This window comes from Centroberyx affinis, unplaced genomic scaffold, assembly GCF_046629955.1.
Source record: "Centroberyx affinis isolate AG114_WGS23_722 - 3 ecotype Tasmania unplaced genomic scaffold, CSIRO-AGI_Caff_v1 ptg000554l_1, whole genome shotgun sequence".
NCBI lineage: Eukaryota > Metazoa > Chordata > Actinopteri > Beryciformes > Berycidae > Centroberyx > Centroberyx affinis.
In genome coordinates, this window is record NW_027279198.1 from 85334 (window position 1) to 111397 (window position 26064).

Consider the following 26064-nt stretch of genomic DNA (forward strand, 5'->3'; position numbering starts at 1 on the left):
ATAATTCCCCTAGGCACTGCAGATTGCAAAAAGCATTACACAGAAATAAATGAATGACCAAATGAACGCACCATTAAACGCACACACAGAGCCCAGCTCTGATAGAGGCACCCAATAAGCATTTTGTCACTATAACAGAGACTGAGTGGACACTCTCTACTGGACTATTAGATACTGGATGAGTCACAAGGCTTGAGGAGTGTGATCTAGAGAACAACTCAAACTTGAAACGCTTGAAGGTTTGGGTCATTTCAGGTCCTGATTTGAATATCCTGATGCAACAAAAATAATCAAACTACCACCACTACTTTGTTTCAATGTTAAGGTATGACAACAGTGGATGGAGCATAAATCTTAAATCAAATCATTGATTTAATTCTGCTCGCTAAAGACCAGAATCCATGGTGTGAAGGATTATGTCCCATAAAAGGGCTGTCTTGCTTAATGTCTCTAAAAAATACAAATAGTAATTATTTTCATATTTTTGTGTCACTTCAGAGGCCATGCCTGTTAACTACATAGAAGGCTGGAAAATAGCATTTTTGTGGAGATCGCCATTTAGACAATGTAGAGAGACAATTATGGCCAGCAGCATTTTGTCATCATAATTTTGTTTCCATTATGCTATCTACATTGTTTTTGTTGCCAATACTTATCCCTGCTGAAAGCAATATTTCTCATATCCACTGCCTCAAAATTGTCTGTGCTCTGCCACCTTTGGCGTACACTCACGCAGTCAGTCAAGTCTTGATTGTGGTTTTCTCAGTCCTGCAAAACTTTGCCTTTACGCATCTGTATTTAACCTCTCCTTTCAAAAGAGCAACTCCCAACATGTCAGTACAACTTCAAGTACAGCTTCCTGACACAAAATGCCCATTACCCACCAACCCGCTACCAGACCATATTAATTACAACTGCCACCTTGCTCAACAGCTCTGTCTGGCTAATTCCATGGTGTCTCCCTGGCACTAGTCAATACAACTTCAAGGCTCAGGGCTTCCCAGTAATTGGAACAAACATGGCAGTAGTGATGTTTGGAGCTAAATCTTTGCCAGAGGCAGTATTGACTGCCGTTGTATTATCCCCTTTGTCACGGCTCTCAGTAAAGGTACACAGACTACCTTCTAGATACGCATACTGGCAAACGTTGTAATCCTGATTATGATAATCCTTTACGAAAAGATAGACTATCACAACCTGTCTTGGAAAGTTTTTTCAGTCAATTAATTTGTTTGATTCACAAATCGTTCGCAAATCAAAATGACATTCCTGCAGATGTCTGCATATGCGTCCTTGACCTACATTCTGTGAAATCTGAATATGTATTTCTCGACTGCAACAGACATGAAAAACTTAGTTCTTGATTTATTATTTAATTGCACTGTTCTGTCATTGCATACAGTGCTTTCCTTATTACTATATCAGCTCTGGGTTATTGTACAAAACAGATGTTTGTTTGAAGTATGGCTCTCCTGTTGATTCGACACATTAACAACTGCATGTGTTCTGTTGTCTTGCCTGAAGGATTTTCTGGCCTTTTGAGCTCATGAGAACAGGCTGCTTTGAAGGAGCGGACTTGCCCAGATCCTCTCTGGGCTAGGCAATGAGCCGGGAGGACTTTTGTTTCCTCAGTGACAACTGGGAGGCAGCTTTTGCCTTTGACTAACCACAGGCCTGCCTTGTTTCTCACTCAGCCAACCATGAGCAACATGCCTACTCTTCCTCCTTCATCTCCCGAGCCAGTGAACAAGCTTATTCTCCACAACTTTTTGATTGAGGTGCTTCTAGGAAAGCTGCATTGCTGCATTTAGATAAATGTTGCAATTTTTATTTTATTTTATTGTAGTGAGTGAATAGTGTGTTTGAGGAACCATATCAACTTGACAGATAAAGCTGTTTTGATAAAGTTTGTTTTTGGTTTAAAACTTGATGTCTAGATAGCTGTTGCCTTGTGATTGCTATTATCTTCAGCTAGCCAATTTTGGAAAAAACGCTAGTTTACATGTGATATTAGTCAGTTTTATTCTTAACTGCAGCTATTATACGTGTGAACACACAACTTAAAAACAGATGGGGAGACTGCTAATAAGTAGCATAGACATACTCAGCTTTAACTCATGATTGATACCTCAAAGGCAGCAGAAGCATATTAATAGATTTTCATTGTTAAACAATATGAGCAGTCTGTGAACTACGAGTTAAATGATGCCATGAATGTTCAGGCAGATATTAGTTGACAGCTTCCAGACAGCTCAAGGAATTCCAGGCAGCAAAATGATCTAGGCAAAATGATCTAGGCAGCAAAATGATGCCTCAGAGACGGCCCAGTAACAGTGTCTTCAAGGCATCCTAAACAATGCTAGTTAATGCCAGGCTCATAAAGGTTGTTACCACAGGCATTCAGACATTTGCAGGTCAACAAGGAACCATGAAAATCCGACAGTATTTTAACAACATCAGCACATGTATAGTAGATTCTTGCCATTCTGATAAGAATAAAATTAACTCTCAGAGGACAGTGAACTGTCCTGTGCATCAGGTGCCTGAACAGAAAACTAAACAGTTGATCTGACAAAAAGATTTAAAAAGACGTATATAAGAAAGGGAAACTGCTTTTGTTCTATTATCATAATATACATATTTAACCACTTTCAATTTGCCTACAAACAAATACTCTTTTTTGCCTGTTATAAGCCAATCCAAAAACCAAGAGATCACGAAAATTGCATTGAATTTGTAATGATGCAAAACTTGTATGTCAAGGAAAAAATGGTACTAAATTATACTTTATAATAAAAATGTGATTTTACCTGTTATTCTACCTCTCATTGAGAAATAATTATAAATGATCACATCTTAGGAACTCCATATTCCTACTACTGAAAATTGAGAACTCATTCTTTTTATTTTCTGAACAGAAAATAAAAACATGGGCTCTACGTTATAACAAAGGAAAATACTGTACCTCAGCGCAGTAAACAACACCAAATAAAATCAGTCCATTTGAAAGTGTTTCATGAACATAAAACTTTATAGTTTCATTTAAAAAGTGGCCATTTATGTTTCAGGTTCAGTAGACTTTAGGATAAATGCAAAGTATAATAGTGCAGGTTAAATGAAAAACAAAGTGTACTCAACTTCTTCCAGCTGTAGGGCGAATAAACTCCACAAACTGTAGCAAATACACCTCATTGTCCACTGAATCATCCTTCATCTCCTCCCTCTCCTGTAGTGTAAGAAGACCAAAGGAGACATACTTTGTTGACGTATGGTTTGATTGGACCATTTTATGCAGTTGATTTGGCCAAGTGTTCTGTTGATTTGGCCAATTCATGTAGAAAGATTGCGTTAATTTTGCAAAAGTTCTCGCAAATAATGCGTTGAATTTGCATTAATTATTGCAAACTCCTTGAGCGACTGCCTCTTAGTAGATCTCGGCCTCATTGTCTTCAGACGGCACTGTGAAGTCTCTGCACTGATCCGACATCATCTGTTGGTTACCTTGGTCACAATGTGATGGTCATAAAATCAGCCAGAAGTGTTGTTGTACCAGTCTTTGTACCAAATTGATGTCCAGGTAAATTAAAATGCATCACATTGGAGTAAGCTGTCATTACCATTACACTTTAGTCGAAAATGTTAGAAATGGAATGGGGAAAGGAAAGCGTTAAATCTTTCTGCTTACATCTGTGTTTTATGTACAACCACAGTCTGTGCATGTAAACTAACTAATCACTCCACTGGATTGAAGATGTCTGGAGGGAAGTTGTGTTCCTCCTGTATATGATTAGAGGAAATGATTGTGATATGCCAATCTTTATTTGTATTGAAATCAAGGAATGAGGCCAAGAAGGACTTGGACTTCTTTGTTACAGAAGTGAAGGTTTTGCAAAGACGGGTAAATAAGGTTGAACGAAACAGGGATAAGAACCAAGAATGAAATGATTGAAATTTTCAATCTAGGACCGAATAGCAGTGTGAGCAGAGATGAGATGCAAACCAAGCATCCCTTTGGGGAGAGGGATATGGATTATAAGATCCTACTGCCGGTCCACAGAGACACAGGCAATCACTCAGCTGTTTGATATCCTCTTGTAGATTGTGGTTGGTGCTATGCTTTATACTCACCGTGAAGAATATATGATGAATATGATGAATGTATTTTATCTATGACACCTTTTAAGGAACAGACCCACATTTTCTGGTGCTGTTGCAGCCCCCCGAGAGTCTTTGTATTGCATTGCCAGCCTGCAGCATGTTACAAGAGATTGTATGTGTTTCAGCTTATGGATCCCGATGGTATAGTGAAATACATTGCTTACTGAATGCAAGCAGGGCTGTGTGTGTGTGTGTATGTCTGTGCGTGGATATGTACGGTATTTTATGCATACATGTACAATCCCACATCTGAATGCAGGCATGTCTTAGTGGTTTTCAGAGCACAAAACAGTTTTGGGGCAATAACAGGGCAGCATACACACAAAGTGTTTTTTATCCAGATGTGTGGCCCTACACATTTTCATTGGGTGGAATTGGGCACAGATGGCTCCGATGTAATCTCTTAGTAGTCTGCTATTAATCATACTGTGGAGATACAAGGAAAACGACTGCAGCAAAGGTCACAAAGAGGTGGATTTTGCTCTATTTGTTCCATAGGATGCTGTCGCATGTTAACTATAGGTGGACAATGAGAGTATCAAAGGGTGCAAGTAAAACAAACAAAAAAGAGCCAACATGGTAATCTCTATTTACTATTGATTTTACCTTTGCTTTTTTTAAAAGGTGTGCCCTAAACAATTGTAGTAGCCCATTTTGAGACCCAACAATTTAATTCCAGCTCCTATACATACTAACAATCTCATTAGTTCCATGAAATCTTGTTTGTTGTGCTACAACAGCAGGTATGCCCAGGGGTTAAATTGGGCCGGAGCCAACCAGTGCACAGCTCCGGTTTACAGGTTTCAGACGGAGCTGAGTCCCGACACATCAGCCTCCAGCCATAGACGCCTACTCCATAGAGCAAATGGTGCCCATGTGGGGCCAAAGCTGTCTTTTTGCCCCCACACATTTTAGCAGTGTTGGGGAAGCTACTGTGAAAGCACTTTACAAGCTACCAATTACTTCACACTGTAAGAAGCTGAACTATAGCAAAGCTACCATTATAGAGAAATATAGTTGGTTAGCTTAAGTTACGCAGACAATGTAGTTCAAACATGTAGAAACTATCATATCTGCAATGTAATATGAAATATTACAACATAAGTAATACATAAGTCACGTGGCTGCAAAACACAGCGGAGTCATATTGTAAAAATAAATACAAATTAAACACATTGTAGATCAATCTCTGTGTGTGTGTGTGTGTGTGTGTGTGTGTGTGCGTGTGTGTGCATGTGTGCATATGTGTGAGTGTGTGTGTGTGTGTGTTTCTGAGGTTAGACGCCACAGAAATTAGGGAGAAAGGGAGAGGGGCTTGGTTGGTCAAAGGAGTTTGAATCAATAGAAGAGAGGCAGTAAAAAGAAAAAAAGTCATTCTTTTTTTTCTTATAGCCAAACACAGTTAGTGTCTGTAGTTAACTACACATCAGAATGACAAAAAAGTCATTGACTAGAACATTGACATGCAAATTGCAAATTTGAATTTAGTTGAGCTACCAGCAAACTACCACAAAATGTAGTTAAATTACTAGTTTAATCACATGTAGTGAAACTATTCCCCAACACTGCATGTTAGTCACTGATAGCTATATAAATTAGTGAATTAGTTACTAACAGCTACTATAAATTAGTGACACCCTCACTGCTGATATTAATGGTTTGTCCCTCACACCTGCAGCCTACCTAGTGCAGTACTTGCTACTTCAGTCGTCACAACAAACATGAAGAGAACTGAAATATTAGGCTCTAAGTAGCAAGATGAAAGTGGGGGAAAGGTAGGACATTTTGTGTAGTACAGCGATAAAGTTGTATTACTGACCCATAATAATAAGCCCACATATTATCTTGCCAGCCTCAGTTGTTTTTTGAGCAAAACGTTGGACACAATAGACAGCCTTGATGCCAGTTCATGCCACTGCAGCTATAGCTAGGCAACGTTACGAGGTCTTCTGCTGTCCTGTAGACTGGGTGGTGGTTGTAGTTTTTGTACTGCTGCCTTTTTAATTGGCAGTGCATTCATATTGACAGTGATAGGTATATTCACCAGGTAACTGACAAAATAATTGAAACACCACCTACAGTATATTTTTCTATAGTTATTTCAAAATACGGTAATATGGGATTTTTTGTCTGACTTCTATGCAACATAGCACTGTCAAAGTGAAGGGGAAATTATGGAAATTTGTGATAAAGTATGATTTACATTCTCTTTGAAACTTCAAGGATTAAACTCAAAAGACATCCATAAGAAAACCACTTACCGCATACTGTGCCTGAGTATTGAGATGGAGAGTCCACCATACATCCTAAGATCCCATTAAGTCCCATTAAGATGCATGAATGCGATCTGATCTCCGCTTTGTTGGCAAGAAAGACAGAATTCAAACAAATTTGAAAGGAAAATGTTCAAAACGCCTAAATACAATCTAAAGATGACCTCTAAATCATATTATGATATGACATTTTGAGCAGATTTTGTCCCAAAGGAAGCAAAAGGTGTACGTATGCAAACTAGAATGTTATTTGAATACTTTAACATAAAATTTATTTTTCGCTTTGCATAGAACCTAGACAAAAAAATCCCAAATGAATGCATTTTGAAACTTTGTTGCCATTATTTTGTCAGTTACCTGTATCTGTTCTATTTAATTACCAAAGCAGTGCCATTGTGGTTCACTCACACAGTGCAGACAGAGAGGATAGAAGCCACAACAGAGCAGAGAGAGGCTAGTAAGGATAGAAAAAGTGGAGATAACAGAATCACTGCTGATAGAAAGAAAAAAAATATTGAATGGCAGCCTTATTTCACCAAAACCAACCACAACTGAGAGCTTACAATTGCAGGAAATTGTCATCAAAATTACATCTGGAGGACCCCGGACCGCCTGACTAAATTTGTACCCCCCCCCCCTCCCTACTTTTAAATAAATTAGGCGCCCATGCCTCCAGCACTTTATTTATTTATACATTTTTTTTCTACCTATGTATTGTTAAAAGAGGGCACCCAATTTGTGTTAACCGCTTGAAGAAACACCAGTCATTTTAGCCATTGATTTTCTTTAATGCGGATATTCAAATTCAAAGCAACATCGGGCCATCTACTGGTCTACTGCACGCTTGTGCTGCACTGTGCACACACATGCACACACACACACACACACATATGCACACACACACAGGATAGATAGAGAGCTCTCAGCAAATCTCTCTCCAGTGAGTGAGTATACCTTGGCTGATTAAACGAGATTTTGTAGAACAATATTGAGATGTGAGTGAATTTTATTGGCTATATCCAGCGACCATGGTCATTATCATCAGCTCAAGTATTTGTCAATCGAGCCATGCAGCTAACATATAAACTAAGACTGTATGAACTGTATTTCAGCTGAAAGGCTGTACTGAAACTGAAGAGTGCACAGACTCCTTGAAATGAAGGACAGAAGCCAATTACCTGGCTATAACCACACTGAAGACACTTCAGGATGAAGGAAATATGATGTAGGAATGATAAAATAAACTAATTGAGACTTATTGTATGTATTCAGAATGAGGTTTAATGCCTCCACCTCCAAGACAGATCACCAAAGCCTTGATATACAATATTCATAAAACATACATGTAACATTCAGCCCCACCACTGCTGCCGCTGCACACACACATGCATACACCTGCCGACCCCGGGTGAATCAGTGCTTCCCCACATCACATATCTCAATTTAACCGCTGGATATACAACCTACAGATAAATTATAATATCACCTTTTCATGGGTTCAGAATATTGATTATAGTGATTTTTAGTAGTGCTCCCCAAGAGAAGAAATTATAGAGTTTGGAGTTTTATTCACTGAGAGTATCTATTTGTTTTTTTTTTTTTTTTTTTTTTTTTTTAAGGATTGCTTGTGTTTTTCTCATGTTATGTCTTAACATTTCCTGAGGTTATATGAAAATACTTAAGTAACACCGGTTGCCTGACAAACCCCTCTGTCTTCTGTGCCCTGCTCACAGCTATACACTGCGTGTGGTGGGCAACGGGATCAAGGCTCAGACTGCCAACCCTGAAGTCAAAGTGAAGGGAGCCGACCCGGTGATAAATCAGATCATAGACAAACTGAAACACATCAATCAGGTGAGCTGCTACCTCTCTCTCTCTCTCTCTCTCCAAATCTTTTCTTTATTTTTGTCTCTTCTTTCTTTATTGTATCTCTCAATAAGCCTCCCCATGTTCTTTCTATCTGGATGTCCATCTGTCTGTGCTGTGTGTTTATCTGTCTGCCCTAGTTAACTAGCTTCTATGGTAACCTGGTCATCCTCTATGCTTCTTTGTCACTTTGTGCAAAATAAGTTACCAAAGTATCTCTCCTTAGCTTTTGGGTTTGACCTTTGAAGCACACAGAAACAACTAGCAAGCAAAATAAATAACTGCTAAAAAAGCCGAAGCCCTTTATTGTTTACTGTTGAATAATTCTAATGAAGAGTTAATTAGTTTACATAATCCTTCATCTTACCGGTAAGTAGCGGGTAATAGGGGAGTAGTCTCAAAAGCAAAATCAACAAAGCACTCCAGGGGATGAAAAAAAATCAATGATTACGTATTTACAAACCTATTTGATCTGCTTTGTGTATGTTCATATTTGCCAAAATCCTTTTTTCTGCCCTTTGTCAAAATCAATGTTGCTTTGCTATCACCCAGTTTGGTTTTACGCACTTCTGTGCTGCTGCGGCTCGATCCAGTGTTACGTATCTCGGGATGATGAGATTAGGGAGTTTATGGAATCACTTTCTCTACTGGAGCTCCAGCAGCAGCTGCAGCAGCAGCGTCAGAAGCAGCAGCAGTGGCTCCCCCACGTCTGCTTCTTTGGCTTCCCAAGAGGCAGGCTGAAGGCCGGGTCATCTCTCTTGACCTAGTGTTGGCACCCCTCCCTGCCTAATTCACACCATCTGTGGGGTGTCAGAACACATAAATCTATATCACAACCATTAGAGAGCTCCTGATCTGCCTCACTGACATGCAGTTAACTGTGTGTGTGTGTGTGTCTGTGTGTGTGTGTGTGTTTGTGCTTTTTGCCGTTCGCATCTTAAACGTGTATCTTTGTCTGTCCTTGTGCTTTTGTGAATGTATTAACTACAGGAGAAAGGCTTTTTCATGGGCAGGCTCACTCAACAGTTGTTTATCTGCTGCACACGATTTGGTGTAACTTGTACCAACAGAGTTGATCCTCAACTCAGCCCAGATTATATAATCATTTATAATCTGCTGAGAGTAAGTACTTCAGCGAAGTAGAACTTTAAACTCACAATTCCTCTTTGTCCAAGGTTTCTGTTCATATCCCTTTCTTCTACTTGTTCTTTCAATTAATAACCTTGTCAGCAGCATCATTAGTTTGCAAGTTAGTTCCTTTGTTATACCTTAGTCCTTGCAAGCTTGGCCCTTTTTCCACTCCGGACCCGTTGATCACCCCAAATTTAATTACTCCCTTGCAGCATCACAGTGAATCACTCTGATCAATCATTTTAAGAAAACCACTGCAAGCATTTATGCGACTTAGCTAAAGTTTTCACTACGTTATAAACACTGACATTTTCTTTTCTAACCAACTTAATAACAGATGGATGAATTTTATATGTGCAAAGACATAAAACTTGACATCAACTCCTGGTTTAAACTCCGAGTCAAATTACGCAGCGATTGTAGGATCATTATTGTTGCAACTTCTTTGGATGGCCAGGCCAGAGTGAAATCAATCATCTTCCTTCGCAGCAACTGCCTTCTGGTCTGGAAATCTCTTTCCTCGCTGGAAATGCTTCCTTGGCCCCAACTTTGAATAACCACACCCGGCTTGTACTTCCCTGCTTGGTCCGCTATGCCTCCCAAGGTGACGAAATCTGATTTGAAATGTGACGAGGACTGTGTATCTCTGTCTCAGGTATGTGACTTGCTCCAGCAACAGAAGGATCAGTATACTGAGCTACTACAACAACAACAGCACAGTTTCAAATGTTTCATACAGATTATCATGGACAATACAAACAAAAGACTGGATCAGATGACTAGAGAAATTCAAGATCTTAAACTGAGCATTCAGTTCACACAGGAGGAGTCGGCAATAATGTTCATAGATGCAGAGAAGGTAAAGTATGAGGCAGAGTATCTTTTATATGTGAACAATAACTTGGAATATAAAGAAAGAACTGACATTGAACAATGCTTTGAGCGGTGTGGAGAAGCAGTATTTATTGAGACAACGAACCATACGATTATAGGCTGTATCTATAAGCCTCCAAATTCCAAGATATCTAATTTTATTAGCCACTTAACCAATGCTCTTTCTATAGTATCCAGGGGCGGACTGAAACAATAATTCAGGCCGGGAATTTGACTCCATCCCAGGCCAAAAATTTTTGGGCTCCTTCGGGGTTGCAAGACAGCTCCATTAACGTTAGCCACCCAGTAATGCTAATGTTACGTTACATGTTACCTATTTGTTTATTAATGAAATTGAACATTGGCTACATAACTGCAAGTATAACACACAATAATATAATATAATAAGTCCAAAAAACATGCCTCTGTACTAAAGCTTTAACTCACAGCAAATTTTATTTCACCCTTGTCAGCCAGTTAAGGAAGAGTCATCACATAGCTATTTCAGAGTAACCAGTAAGTAATTACCACTAGTAAACCAGTAGGCGGCGCAGTAACTCACTGCTCTCTGCCATCTTGTCAATGATGTCATCTTTGTCAAGTCCCATAAGAATCTCCTTCTCTGTTGCCATCAAAAGGAACGCTTCAAGGTTCTCTTGAGTGAGGGAGGTTCTTAGGCGGTTCTTCACGAATTTCAGGGTGGAGAAGGTCCTCTCACAGGCCACCTGAGTGATGGATAGGGTGAGGAGGAACTTGTAGCCCAAACCAATGATGTAATACACATCCGTGAGCAGATTGTACTGAGACAGGAGACGATAGCAGCATATCGGCCAGTTTTTACATGTGGAACAACTTCTGCTCACCAACTCAAAGCCTTCCCCTGATTCATCACTGGTGGCGGCGACCCTGGTGTTGTACTCCTCCAATGGTGACTGTTTCAATCTTTCCCACTGTTGTGCAAGGCTGATCAGCCTGCAATGCCTCAACAGTGGCACATTCATCAAATTCCAGTAAGCATTTGCTGAGGTCCTTCATAACATCATAACACAACATCAGTGACATATCGCAGAACTACTGCACACTGGTCTTTGGATGTTAAATCCTGTGTTGTGTCCATTTGTATTGAGAACATCCCTGCCTTTTTCACTTCAACAGCAATTGTCTGCCGAATCAACATTCTGATGACTTCAATTACTTTATTTGCTGTTGTTTTGGACATCATAGTTACCAAGGACCTTCTTCCTTTACATCCCATCTGCTTCTTGCTCTTCTCAATGCAATCACTAACATGCTCTTGTAGGCAGACATCATATTTGCTTAGCAACAGTATAAGCTCAAGATAGTTGCCATGATTGACGGCCATGTTTTCAAAGTTATATGCAGCTTCATGTCTGTGTCCTCTGTAGCTAAGCCCACATTTACCAATAACTTTAACTACATCAATCACACGTTCCATGAGCTGCCTCCTCTTTCTGACCTGGTCTCGTTGAACTGACATTTGCTTATCACTCAGAAGGGTACGAATGTCTGCTTTGTTGGCTCTGAAGAAAAAGGCTTCTGCACTTTCTCTATGGGTCTTGCTTCTCTCATGTTCCTGTACTCTCTGATGGGCATGTTTCCAGGCCTGCATGCCTCCTTTGACAAATGCACTGTCACTGGCTGGAGGTTTTGCGAATGCAAGACATACTGAGAACAAGGAGTGAGTTACTTCATTGTATGTCAGCCATTTTCTGTTTGTGCCATCTTTGGAGTGGAATACATTGGGAATGACTCTTTGAGGGGTTTGTTTTGGGTGGTACAGAAAAAATAAGTCAAAATCCTTGGACTGAGGATGGGCAAAATAATCGAATGGATTTTCAGTGCTTTTGCTGTCCCTTTCATTTTTCCCTGTACTGGGCTCTGAACCTCTCTCTCTCTCTCTCTCTCTGCACATCTGGTTGCTCTGCAGAATGAGATTAACATTACCTAAACTTAAACTTGTATTACTTGTGCAGTCATCGATTGTATGAACCCCCGATTACAGTCCTACTGATAATCTCATAAATAAAGCACATATTAATCTAAAAGGATAGCCTACATGTTTAGCTTTGTGCTCTTAAGTTGTGCCTGAAGGTTCCTGCTCTGAGTACTGAGTGAAACAAAATATTCTGTATGAACACCAGTATGGCTTTCACAAGTCACGTTCAACTTACATGGCAATTACCTACTTAATTGAGGAACTCTATAAAGCACAGGATAGGAAAGAATACTCAATTGCAATATTCCATGACTTGTCCAAGGCATTTGATACCATTGACCATGAGATACTTTTATTAAAAATGAAATCGATTGGTGTCTCAGATATCTTATGGTATTATGGTTTGCCAGTTATTTGAAGAACAGGAAACAATATGTTGCATTTAAGGGAACTGACTCCCCCCAACTTGATATTAAATGCGGAGTTCTCCAAGGATCTATCCATGGACCTCTTCTATTTATGATTTATGTCAATGATTTATATAAAGTTTCCGATGTTTTGTCAATAATTTTGTTTGCAGACGACACAAGTGTTTTCTTTTCTCATAGCAATCTTCAGTATCTAGTTACAACAGTAAACAAGGAACTACATAAGTTTTGGTTCAAAACGAATAAATTGTAAAAATAATAAAAACAACTTTTTAATATTTAATTGTAGAAAAAATAAAATGAGTGTCAAAGATGATTGACAATAATATAATTTCATTAACCTCATCTTCTAGATTTTTAGGCATATTAATTGATGACAAACTGTGCTGGAAACCCTATATTAAAGAAATTAGAAAAATTATTTTGCAAGTTTGCTTCAAAATGATGTGGAGAGAGTTAAGTCAATATATGAATGAAGAGGTGGCCTTTGGTGCGAAGGGAATGAATATTTGCAATTTGCAAAGGCGGTTTTCACTCTTGTGTAGATAATGTCCTTAGATTAGATTGAATTCAATTCAGTTTCATGAAGAGCAATGCAGGGTTTATCAGATCAGGTGTCCTTATTCAGACACTGGTTGGGCTTGTTGGGACTGTAATCAACATTATCCAGCTATGAAACAGACATTTTAATGATAGTATGATAATATCATTAGTATTATAGAAAGACAAGGCAGCTGTATGAAATCACTGAAATTTCTGACCAGTTATACATTTTACTCTGGCAGATAATGTACCTTGATACCATGATATTTCTTTGGAGCTTGACAACATGAATGAAGTTCACAATTTCAAAGATGCCATCCACAAGTTCGTCGCAAGTAGGAAAAATAGGACAGTACGAAGAACAGTAGGAAAAATAGCCAAATTCCCCAAAAACTGAACTATCCTTTTAAAATCCCCTCATGTTGAAATCCACTGTTTCCCTTCTGGCGTGTTCTGAATCCATGTGACCCATGCCAACGCTGCCTCTAGCACATGCAGATCAAATTTCAAAATAAGAGAGATATGTGTACCAAACATGCAAATACTAACACAGAAGGTCACAGTGCTGTACCACAATGTTTGTTTGATCTGTGTATCCCTCTTAATTTGAATTGTGCGTGCTAGAGGCTGTGCTCACACACGCTACATGGACAAACATGACTTTGTGCAGAATGATGGACCTAGTCATAGAGTTTTCAGTTTCTGAGACATTCAAAGAGGATTTTAACAACAAAATCAAACTTTTGAGTGTCTATTTTTCACATATACTGTATGTGTTTTGTATATGCTCATGGAGGAAGCCATCGCTTCAGAAACGCTTCTTGCTGCACGATATGTTGTCAAGATTTTGTATGGGTTGCGTTGGGACTCAAGATGCAAGTAAATACAAATTCATTACAGGGATATTTTAAGGCCGTTCTGGCTTAATGACACTTCAGCTCCGGGTAAAGCTGATTCTCAAAGAGGATGGTTTTGAGTTTTTTATGGTATTTGTAAGCCTTATATCAATTAAATAATTCATTAATGTGTGCATTAACTTCCCGTGTTTTCTGTCAATTGCTCCAATGGATCAGAAAGCCGGTGATTAACCAAGTCTCCCATTTTTCACCAGTAATGGGGTATAACTTGTCTTAATTGGGCAGGCCTCATTGAGCTTCACGAATAAAAGAACCCATCCATTTCTTAAAAAAAATGTAGGATTTGTGGTCTTTTGAGAGTAGAATTGCCTTGAAGCGGCAGGCCTCACTTTCCATGGAGCCATCCCATTGTGCATTGCGCTCTCTTTGCCTGTGTTTGGTGTTAAACCCCTTACAGATTCATCAGGCTTTCCTGTACAAAGATATTATTGTCCACAAGTAGCCTGAAACCATACTGTCCCCCGTATTACAGCACAGCTGCAATGTTTTTATTATCAGACTCTCTTTTTCGGAGCTAATTAAGCAACTCTGCATTTGAGATGTTCACTCTGCATTTTGTTAAAAAAGTGTTAAAAAAGTAGAGCAGGTACCTTTGTTTTCATAGCAGCGATCTAATTTATTCATTTATTTATTTATTTTATTATAAAATTAATGGTATAGTTCACCCAAAAATGAAAGTGCGGCTTTAAGTGCAGCACATAGTTGAAGATATAAGAAAAAAGAAAACCCATCAGGCAATTCATATATCAGTTGTAGGTCAGTAAATGATCGAAGACCTTGATTGTCCAATAAGTCCCTAAGTACAAATACTCCCTTCCTGCTCCAATGGGGGTATGCAATAGGATGATTATGAAAAAGAGAAGTGTGTAGATGCCATTTCATATTTAAATTCATCTGCTTCATCGTTTGCTTCCATGTTATCAATATTGATGAAATGATAGGACCAAAATGTAGTTTGGCATAATGTAGAGGGATGTCTGCATATAGCACATCATGTAATCTGTGAGGGGCAACCAATTTTTCTTCTAATGATCTCCATGTAGAATCCCATAATGGATTAATCCATGTGGATATTGTTCTTAATTGAAAAGCCCAGTGATAGATCTTAAAGTTCAGGACACCCCAACCACCAGCTGATTTTGGCAGTTGTAGACTAGACAGTTTGATTCTAGGTCTCTTGTTGTTCAATATAAACCGTCCTATTGCACTATGTAACTTGTCCCAATAATCAACAGCTGGTGACAGAGGTATCATGGAACTTACAAAGTTAATTATGGGCAAAACAGTCATCTTGATAACAGAAATGCGTGCTTGAGAAGACATTGGTACCGCTGACCATCTATCTAAATCAGTTAGGACCTTGGTTAACGTGTTGGAGTAATTTCTTGACGCAGTTAAGTCTAAGGATTTGTATATAATGATACCCAAGGCTGGATAGGAAGCAGCCTTGGCAGGTCCCATGTGATAGGGCAACATATGAAAGACAGATGCTACCCATCATCACCATTGCTCTAGGATTAGCATATAGAACCTTTAGCAAGTCAATGAATCCATGTCCCAAGCCCATACGGTCCAGCGCCAACCATAAATAACTCCATTCTATCCTGTGAAAAGCCTTTTTGGCATCTAAGGACAAAACCGCAGGATTAGTTGGTAAATCAGCAGCAGAGAAAATTATGTGCAAGAATCTTCTCAGATTGTCTGAAGCGAGGCGACCATTGACAAAACCTGTTTGATCTTTTTTGTAAGTTTAACCAGATATAGGTGACGTGCTAAGACCTTTGCATACAATTTACAATCTCAATTTGTTAATGAGAGAGGTCTATAACTTGAGTAAAGGGTAGGGTCTTTTCCTTTTTTCAGAAGAAGATCTGTATTTACAGATTGAGTAAAACGCCCTTAATGAGTGAAGTTTTCAATATATCTAAGAGCAAAGGACCTAGATCTGCCCAAAAAAATAAATAACATCAATAGGAATTTCATCAGGGCCTGGGGGGGATTTATGTACATTAATTTATTTTACTGATTCCCATAGTTCATTCAATGTAATAGGGGATCCTAACTGCTGTGCTTCATCTTCTAACAGACAAGGTAGATAAAGATTATCAACAAAGGCTTTACAATTTCCTTCATCAAGCTGTGTCTCAGAACTAAATAATCTATTGTAAAAATGACAAAAGGATGCATTAATTTCAAGGGGGTGATTAGTTATATCACCTTGAGGAGTCTGAATAGCTGATATTGTAGTAAGACGTTCATTAGAGCGAAGTTTCTGTGATAATAAATGAGAGGGTCTGCTGCCACTAAAGTAGTGGTTTTGTCTTGAGCGCTGTATCTGAAACTCAGCTTGAAAACTAAGGAGATTGTTGAGCTCAGATCTTAGGAAGTTATATTATATTTTATAAAACCTTTAGTTACTTCCCAAACAATTTAAATATCATCAACTTAATTATACAAGTGCAATTAATTAATTATCTAAGATGAAATCTAAACTGAGCACAGAATCCCTCATTTTGGTGTAAGGAAGTATTGATTTTCCGTCTAGTAGCTGCTGGGTAAAGCAATAGAGATGATACAGAATAGACCGCATGATGGTCAGACAAAGTTGTATGAATAATATCAGCACTTTTTACAAGGTCAAATAATGATTGAGATGTTAAAATATAGTCAATCCTAGAATGTGAATGATGTCTTTGAGAGAAAAAAAGTATATTCTTCTTCAATCTCCAAAAATAAGGTCTGAGATCATAGCATTGAGAGCTTTCGAAGCTATTGAGAGCTGTTTGTCACTGGATTAGATCTGTCAAACCCTGGATTAATTATGGTATTCATATCAGCTCCTATAAAACCAAGTGATAGTGTGATAGTAGTTAGGCTGGCAAAGAAAGTTCTTTCATAAACTGTTGGGGCATATACAGAAGCAAAAGCAATTTTTATGTCACCAATTATGGTTTTCACAAAGACTATTCTGCCTTAATTATCATTCCCAGATTCTACAATGGTAACGTCTACAGAGTGACAGACAACCACTAAAACTCCTCTTGTTCTATTTAAATCAGAGGATGATGCCACAACCTCAAATATTAATATAGTTAGTTATAGTTAATATAGTTACTAAATTTAGCTGTTTAATTTTCTGTATGGTGGGACTCTTGTATAAAAGCAATATCAATCATCTTTCTCTGAATAAAGAAAAAAGAGGTAGATTAGTCATGAGTACCAGAGAGAGACATCAGGTCAAAATTTTGAAGCTGAAAGATAAGATTACATATCCATAGGTCACGTTCCCTCCCCTCCCTCCCTCCCCTGCTGAGACTAAAAATGAGCATGGGAGGACAAGACAGGTACTTCACAAATAACATAAAAGAAAATAAGACAAAAAACACAGATTTCCCCCACAAACAACATACATTTCCAATTCCCACCCGCCCCAACAGTAGGAGGCCAACTCCAAACTCCCTGGGACTTGTGACCCGCCTCACTTTTCCCAGCAATCTAAATTGAAGGAGAAAAGGAAGCAGGGGAAATCTCAGTCCCATGTGTGGCACAACGAGTACTGCAAGCAATGCTACAAGACATTTACATTATATAGTTCTTGGAAGCGTTAGACTACTTTGTCTGTTCACAGTCTTTAGGTCTAATTTGCATACTTTCATCTCATTAGCAGGTGAAATGTGGTGGAAGCATCAGCCTGTATGTATGTGGGAAATCTGTTTGATCCCCGGTGCACCTGAATTGTGACTTAAAATTTAGCTGTCCCTTCCAAATGGCAACCCAGAGAGTATACTGATTCTCTGAAGTTAAAAAATGATCTGGCTCTGACAATATACTGAATCTTTGAAATTAAAATGTATATTCATCTGCTGTCTTAAAGGTGTTAATCACACATGTTGTTGGGTAAACAGGTCATGGATGGAATATAGGATGGGGGGGTCCAAGGAAATGGTGCTAATCATAATTATAATTCAGGCTATTTAGAGGAGATGAACACTGTGGATTGGGCAGGAGATGTGGGTCATGTTCTGGCATGTAGGTGTTTAAAACGCCAACCAGTGTTAAAGTTTCATTCTTTGAAATTTAAATGTATTGATTCTGTGCGTAGGAGATGAAAACTAGGCGCAGGGAGAGGAAGTGTAGTGGGTGAAGGGAGGGGGAGGGGTGAAACAGGTGGAGGGATTATGGCAGCTGGGTTTATGACCGACAAAAAACATCAATTACATATGCCAGTGCACACACTCGCGCCACTGCCCGCATGCATGAGCGTGCATGTGGGTGTGAGTGTGTGTGGCAAAAAGAAAGATGTATACTCTATACTACTTCTATAAAACACTATAGTATTGGTGTGCCATATTCATATGAATAAAATTATCTAAAAGTGCTTTTGCATGTGTGTACCTGGGTGCACATACATGTGTGCATGAATGCCTGGTTGTCTGTGTGAATGTGTGTGGAGAGAAAGAGGGAAGTACTGCATGTGCTGAAATATGGATAGAGGCAAAAGGTGAAAGATGAAGGTCTGTTACTTATAAAAAACCCCAGCATCGAGCGTCTGTTGTGAGGATAAGCGTGATGTATCTGTGCAAACGCTGATTTCATGTTTTCTATCTACATATCACAAATCTTCTTTACTGCTTTCATTCATTTGACTTTGACCTTGACTCACTGAAGCGCGGAAACAGATCCCCCACTCTGCCTAAGTCCAAATGGAAACACATCATTATTATTCCAACGCAGTGACTGCAGCAAAACACAAAACAGCAACGCAGCTATTGACAAATTCATCATGCAATCTGAGAGTATAAACTCTGGATTTCATCATCTTGCTCATCAGCAGCTCCTTCCTATGAATTATTTGTTGGCTCCTCTCCCCCTTGCCTGTCCTCTCCTCTCCTCTTGATGCGGTAAAACCCATCAAGAATCTATAAGTAGGCCCTGTCCCTGTGTCTCTCAATCAAAATCAGGGGCAAGCAGCTCCTCACTCAGTCTGTGGGTTGAATTATTTACCAGTCATTGATGTGGTGGTTGACCAGCAGTTTTGTTTTTGAATTATTCATATCCGCTCTCCCTCTAGTCCCAAGGATTAACGTTGAAAATATGTCCACATTTTATTTGTTGCGTTCCTAAACTTGCATACTGCATTCTGCCATTTGACTGGCTGAGGGGGATATAAGCAGAGGAGTAGTGTTATAGAAGTACAACAACTAGAAAAGACAATCTTGGTTGCAGCTATTACCCTGCTCTCTAAATTTAGAGAGATATTTCCCTTTGATTAAACATTTTCTTTTTTTTTTACACACACCACACCCACTGACGCATACGCACATAACTCAGTATGACTTACAAATGTTCCGTTACTTAGATGAACTGCCCTTGGTATCCAGAATTACCGTCTGTGCCATTGCCAAGGTAGAATGCGCTTGAAATTATGGCTTCAAAAAGGTAAGGACTTCCCATCCGCTGCAACAAAAATTGTGCAGCAGGCTCCAGAGATTGTCTCCAATTAACAATCCCAGGCATGGCTTTTACATATCTGTGAGATTTCCTGAACTGTATAAATAAATACATTTTCTTTACTGCATGCAACCACACTAGTATTTTTTTTTTTCTAAACATATAATAAGATGATTTATTTCTTAAGCCAGACTCAATGTCGCATTCATTACACTGGTGGGATAAGTAGGGCAGCATTCACAGACAAATCCAGCTAAAGGTTAAGCTGCACACCTGTAGATAACACTTTATATGAAATTATTGTATGATTATTCATTATTAGATGCAGTTTGTGCAACAGCAGCATGCCCCTCTTTTTGTAATTTCAGATGATCTATAGCAATCAAATTTTATAACATTGCTGAAATATTCCAAACTCACATCTGAGAAATACATACTCTTCAATTTGGGCTATAATGCTATTCTAACATTAAACTCTTCACAGTATATTTTAACTTCCATATGTGTACTGGCCCCCTACTCGGTGACCTGCTATGCAGCTGCTGCACTCGGTCTGGATAAACACCCTGTCAGTGCTGCTGCTGCGGTAAGGGAGATGCAGAATGACAGTCTGTGTCTTGGGAGCAGACTCACATCCTGACACTTTCCTCCTCTTCCTCTGACAGGCAAATGTGATCTCTCCTCCACCTTCTCAAATATACAGATATTGGAACTGCATATGTTAAAAGGGAATACTAGTCAGTTCAAAAATCCACACAGAGCTGGATTCGTCTCTTATGTCTCTGAAGGTGTGATGCATTTTGATACATCACACCCTGTGCCTCTTTAAGACATGGGTGGAGAGCCCATCGGACACGTTCTTCTTCTCCTACTGAATCTTGTGCCATAATCTGCACTGTGCATTTTAATTGACAGTGACTGTATGTTGTTCCCATGGCCTTGGGCAATTCAATCTGAAATTGTTAATGTGTAATGTCACCAATCAAGAAACCAGATGACCTAGACTCCAATCTATAATGCTGTCAAGACACACAGCCTGCATGTACTCCACTACTCTCAAACCAACATTATATATACAAAATTTTTAAGCTTGTACATCACTGTAATGAGCTGTGTGTCATGATAGTAGGATAAGTTCTTAACCAGAAAATGCTCATATACCCAGAAAAGCTTTCACTGTTTCCATGCCCATCTTTTAAATTTCTTCCTTTGTGTGTCTGTTCATTGTCGTGAAATCGCAAATTAAGGATGGAACAAACTTGACTCTTGTTTTTGGCAATGGGAAATAGTAGTCAATTCTCATTAATACAAATTGAAGTGTTGTCAGGCTCACGGATAACAGATAAGAATGCAGAAACTCTGGTATTCCCCTTTAAATTAGTTTGCATTATTGTGCGGTGCCATGTCTTTAGGCTGTGTACAGAGTGGGAGTGTTTGCAGACGCCTCGGGCAAGCCGACTAATTTTCTGGGGGTGGAGAATAAGGTCAGAAGGATTTCAAAACAAGAACTTGTCGATAACTTTCTCTCTCTCTCTCTCTCTCTCTCTCTCTCTCTCTCTCTCTCTCTCTCTCTCTCTCTCTCTCTCTCTCTCTCTCTGTCTCTCTCTCTCTCTAGTAAGTAGTGAAGTAGTCCTCAAACTGCAAAACACTGTACTTTAATTGTTATAACAGTACTACTGCACTTAGTTGTGAGCGAAAAAATGTTTTAGAAAATGATCACAGGCATCAAACCATACTGATGGAAGTTCATCCAGGGATGATTTTAACAGAGGTTATAAGATGATATAATTGCATAACTGTCATAAGAGCTGAGCATCTTCATTAGAGATCTTTTAGGAAGTTTAAAATTGCCAAAAAATGGGAATTGTTCTCCTAATCAAACTAAATGCATGCTATGTAGCAGATTTTGTTACTTTGCTATGTTATTTATGATTTAAAAGCCACAAAAGGTCTACTTTACATTAGCTTACATGGACAAATGGCATTTCTGAATCTAGAGGATATTCTATAAACCCCTTGCTGTGATTACTTCTGTACCATATGAAGGTCAGGTCAGGTCAGGTGAAAATAATGAGGTTAGTATAGGTAGAAGCCAACTGTAACCACTGCCAAGGTATCTGTAAACTGGATGGTAACTTCACATGTAGTTGAACCATAATAATTGTGAAATTCTTTATCCGTAGGATCTATGGATGCTAATGAAGATCCAAAAAAATGTGGCTGAAAGCAACTTAGGCTACATTTGATGATAACAAGAGACCATCCATTATGTTATTCTCCCATTTACTGTTTAATTGAAAATATCATGCAATATACAATTTAGGCCAGTCACACCTTGTAGCCTACATTAGATGGCAATGTAACATTTACTAGGCAGCTAGTGTTATAGCTAATGTTGGCATTAGCTGTGCTGAAAAGGTTTTGTTCATCCTAACCTCCTGTAGCGAATTTGCAAAATTGACTCTTAGTGCACAGTGGTGTTTCCATGGGCATCGGTTTCCTAAGCCCCACTACCAAGCAGGTAGTGGGGCTTAGAGATGCCTCCTCCAGACTGGAATAGTGGGTAGCATGAATCCTGCAGCACCCTGCCTCTCTGGGACCTGCAGCTCTCAGAGGGATCAGGACAGTGATTTCCCGTTGCTACACCTGTTTTGATGCATTCTTAAATTACGAGTCATAGCAGAGGCACAATGAAATTATTACAATATTAGCAAAGCTTTTAAGGTTGCATATCACATCAATATAATTTTATTCTGACAAACTCAAACCACAAAAAATTCAATTGAGTTTTTTATGACTCTAATGGTTTTGTTTGCGGAAGGAGTAATTAGTATTATATGGTTGTCACTCCCTCTCCATGGTGCCTGCTTACAGCAGAGCCATAAGGGGTTCTTAAGTGACTAAATCTCTGCTTTGAACTAATCAGAGCACCTGTCTTATAACCAGCATTAGACAAATCCCTGTTTCATTTACAGACGAGAGGCTAATAACCTTGCCAAGAAACACAATAATTCAGGCTTTCTGGCATGTGTGTCAGAAAGAGCAGCTCAGCTGCTCAATACGATCAAACAAAAAGCAATTTGTCCCCTGGCCCTGATGAGTGAAATAAAAGAGTTGCCTGCTGATTGGCAGCCATGTGGTCGATCACGAAGAGTGTTTCCTCAGCTTAGAAGTAAATTATTATTTGCTCTGAAATATCTGTAGCTAACTAGGCTTGATTAATGGACTGCTACTGTTTTATGCAAATCATATCATCTGCCAGTAAGCACAGTTAGCAAAAACAAAAGCACATGCTTAGTTTGTCTTTTAAACTTAAATGTTATTAATGTGAAAGCTAATTGTTCTGCCTGTTGAAGATGAAGTTGCAGGTGAATGGGCACCCATCCTGGTTTTTCAGCCATGTTATTATTCACAGAGGTCTTTACCGCATAATTAATAGCTGAACTTAGTAAATGTATTAAATGTTTACACTGAACCAAACTATGGTTAGTGTTGATATTTTTGGGACAGAATTGATAAGAGGCCATTTCTTTTCACATTATCTCCCTCTTGTCTCCTTTTTCTGTTAAAACTCTGGGTTTTTTGATAAGCTGCTTTCATTTGACTCATTTCATTGACTATTGGATAATGCTCATGTAACAGAGTTAACCTTTTCACACAGTTGATCACGTGTGTGATTTCATTTGGCTGGTCCCTGATGAGAATGTGTGCATGACAAAACAATCTGTGTGAGAGGACTGGGAGCAGGAACCGTTCACTTGGGCATTTCTCAGAAACATTTAAGTTAGATAAATTAGGCCTTTACTACAGTATTCATATATTTGATCAGTTTATTATTGATGACGTCATTATTTATAACTTTGCATGACTTCAGAGGAATAGCAACAGCATAGCAGCAAAAGATTTTGTCATGCCAATGTTAAGGAAATAATTCAATACAAATACAATGAAAGGTTGAGTTTATTGCCCATAGAATATAATGTCATTTTAAAATCTTATGAACTTATTTGTGTTGAGGGTGAAAAGCTCATGCTTGTGTAGTTGGGTTAGGGTCAGCCAACAGCAGTTCAATTCATTGTACTCCAGTGTGCATGCATACATAAATTCATGCACTCACACGCATGCATTCTGTCTCTCTCTCTCTCTCTCCCTCTCTGTCTTTCTCTCTCACATGCACACACCTTAACTCAACTGACACCATTTGTCCCCGTCACCTCCTTGAAATCTGTAAATATATGAATCTTAAAGCTCAAGTGCTAATTTGTCTCCTGTGCGTGGACCAATTACTGCAAGATGCTGTTTCCTCTGTAAACTCAGATCAGAGGCTGCAGTATTTGAACTCCTCATATAGCCTCTCACCAAGCCCTTGAGCAGTCCCCTCTCCCTGAACTGTGAAGCACAGAGCTCAAATTCAGCTGAACTCCCAGCCCGGTCTAGTCTTAGGTACCATAGAAACTCATTACTTCCGAATAATGTACTGTGGAATTAAAAGTTTGGCCAGATTTCTGACATAATTGAAAAAAAAAACATGGCAATTACACACTTGGAAGGAGCGCTTAGATTGCCCAAACCCTCAATATTCTCCATCTTCTAACCATTTACTTGTCACCACTGATAAATAGAGACTCCAGGCAGGCTATATTACCAGCATATATGTCAAAGCTCTCCTCTGGTTCAGCCATGGCATTATCCCTGACACTTTTACTCCCCTGCATTGAACCACAACAGTAACTAATTAGCATAGACACTACCTTTCTGATGAACACAAAGCATTCTCTCTTGTTTCCAGTGACGCACCATGAATTTAAATGAGCCAATTAGCGTATGCATTTCCCCTGGTATTGAGTTCACAAAGTCTTTGATTGAGATTCTACTGCACAGCAATACACTAGAAAGTTTAGCTGCCCCGCAGGCCGCCGAGGTTCGTAAGACTGAGCTTCATGTAGCTCATACTATGAACTAATTTCAGTGTAGTTGGTAGATGATGGGATTCAGCGCTGTGTTTACACTCATAGTCAATTTAATCAGTGTTTATGTAAAATTGTGTTGTGGTGATGCAAAATTCTTCTTTTTCTCTTTTTTCTTTCTTTTTTTCATTTTACTTTCTCTGCCCAGAAAGTGGGTTGATATTGGTATTGGTTGACATTACTGCAGAATGTGCAGATAGGAGGTTGTATTATTCCTCGGTACATAAGATTTTGAAGACATTTTACTCTATATTTTCATTTTTTATGCTGTTTGTATCTAGATTTTAATTATTTGTGTATATTTTTTTTCTGACCAGCTGTTGCAGGGAAAGTCCATTCCTAAACTGGGGACGCTGGACCAAATTGAAACCGGAAGTGGAGATGCAGAGGGACGCTACAGCGGTGACTGTGATGATGAGGATGGCTGCGGTGGCTCAGGGGGCGGAGAGGTGAAGAGGAAGGTCCCCAGAGTCTCCAAATGTAAGTCACTCTTCACCTTTGATCTTCATGTCCTTCTATTATGTTTTTAATGATCAACGAACCATTTGCCGACATGCTTTTGAATACGTTTCAGTACATGTTCAATAGCATTAGGTTTTAAAAGTGCAGACTTTAAAAAGATTTGTTTTTGAACAGTATCAACATTAATTGGTGCAGCTGGGTGACACCATATTTCAATAAGACTTCCTCCAGTCTCTATTTTATGACAGGCATAATAATAGTCGTAATAATGGTCATTAAAGATAATGGTTGCTATGGGGACATTATTGCAATCAAAGCCCATTACTTTAAAATTATTGTTCCCCTGAGGATCAGTAACCCCTGATGTATCACAGTGCTGGAGCTCGCCTTTTCATCTTTCTACCTTTCACACTCTCCTCTCCCCTCGCCGCATGGATTCCTCCCCTTCCCTCTCCCTCTTGCTCTCCATCAAACATGCTAACAACCTGATTAATCACCTCTCTCACTTTGCCTGTGGCAGGAGCAGAGGGGGGGTCATCCAAACAGGCCGTTCTGTCCCCGTAAATGTTTCCTCTACTGCTTGTCAGTCTTCCTCAAGGCTCTAGCGGCCCAGGCTCAGGGAAGCTGCTGAACAATAGCTCATCTGAGGCCGTAGGGAGGCGGTGACATCGATCACCGTTTGTACAGTAGAGTCCTCCTTTCCCCGTCGCAGGCCACACCAGCCTGCCTCCCAAAGTTATGACCCACTGTCTGCTGTGACCTCAGTGTAACACCTGTCCACTGCTGTATGACCCGCAGACAAATATACAGTAGAGGATTCCTGACTTGAACTCGACCTCTGGTCAGACCCTCCAGGAGTTTTTTAGGGGATTATTGCAACCAAAAATGCCAGATTTTATGGTGGCTTTTGTCAAAAGCTTTGGGTGTTAAAATTGCAGGAAATGGTAAAAATCGCCAATCGTCAAGGAAAAGAATGGTACTAAAGTAGCACTAAGGAGATACCAAAAAAATTGGATTTTTATAACAGTCTTCCATTAA

The 26064-nt window shown here is 39.2% G+C and overlaps 1 protein-coding gene across 1 annotated transcript in view; it reads left to right on the forward strand.

The window, feature by feature from the left end:
- Positions 1-25657, forward strand: part of gpc5a (glypican 5a) — a 69605-nt gene extending 43948 nt beyond the window's left edge. The window contains exons 7-9 of the mRNA XM_071518117.1: positions 8165-8285; positions 24882-25044; positions 25614-25657. Of these exons, the coding sequence (XP_071374218.1) occupies positions 8165-8285; positions 24882-25044; positions 25614-25657 (328 nt within the window). The remainder of the gene's footprint in view (positions 1-8164; positions 8286-24881; positions 25045-25613) is intronic.
- The last annotated feature ends 407 nt before the right edge of the window (positions 25658-26064 follow it).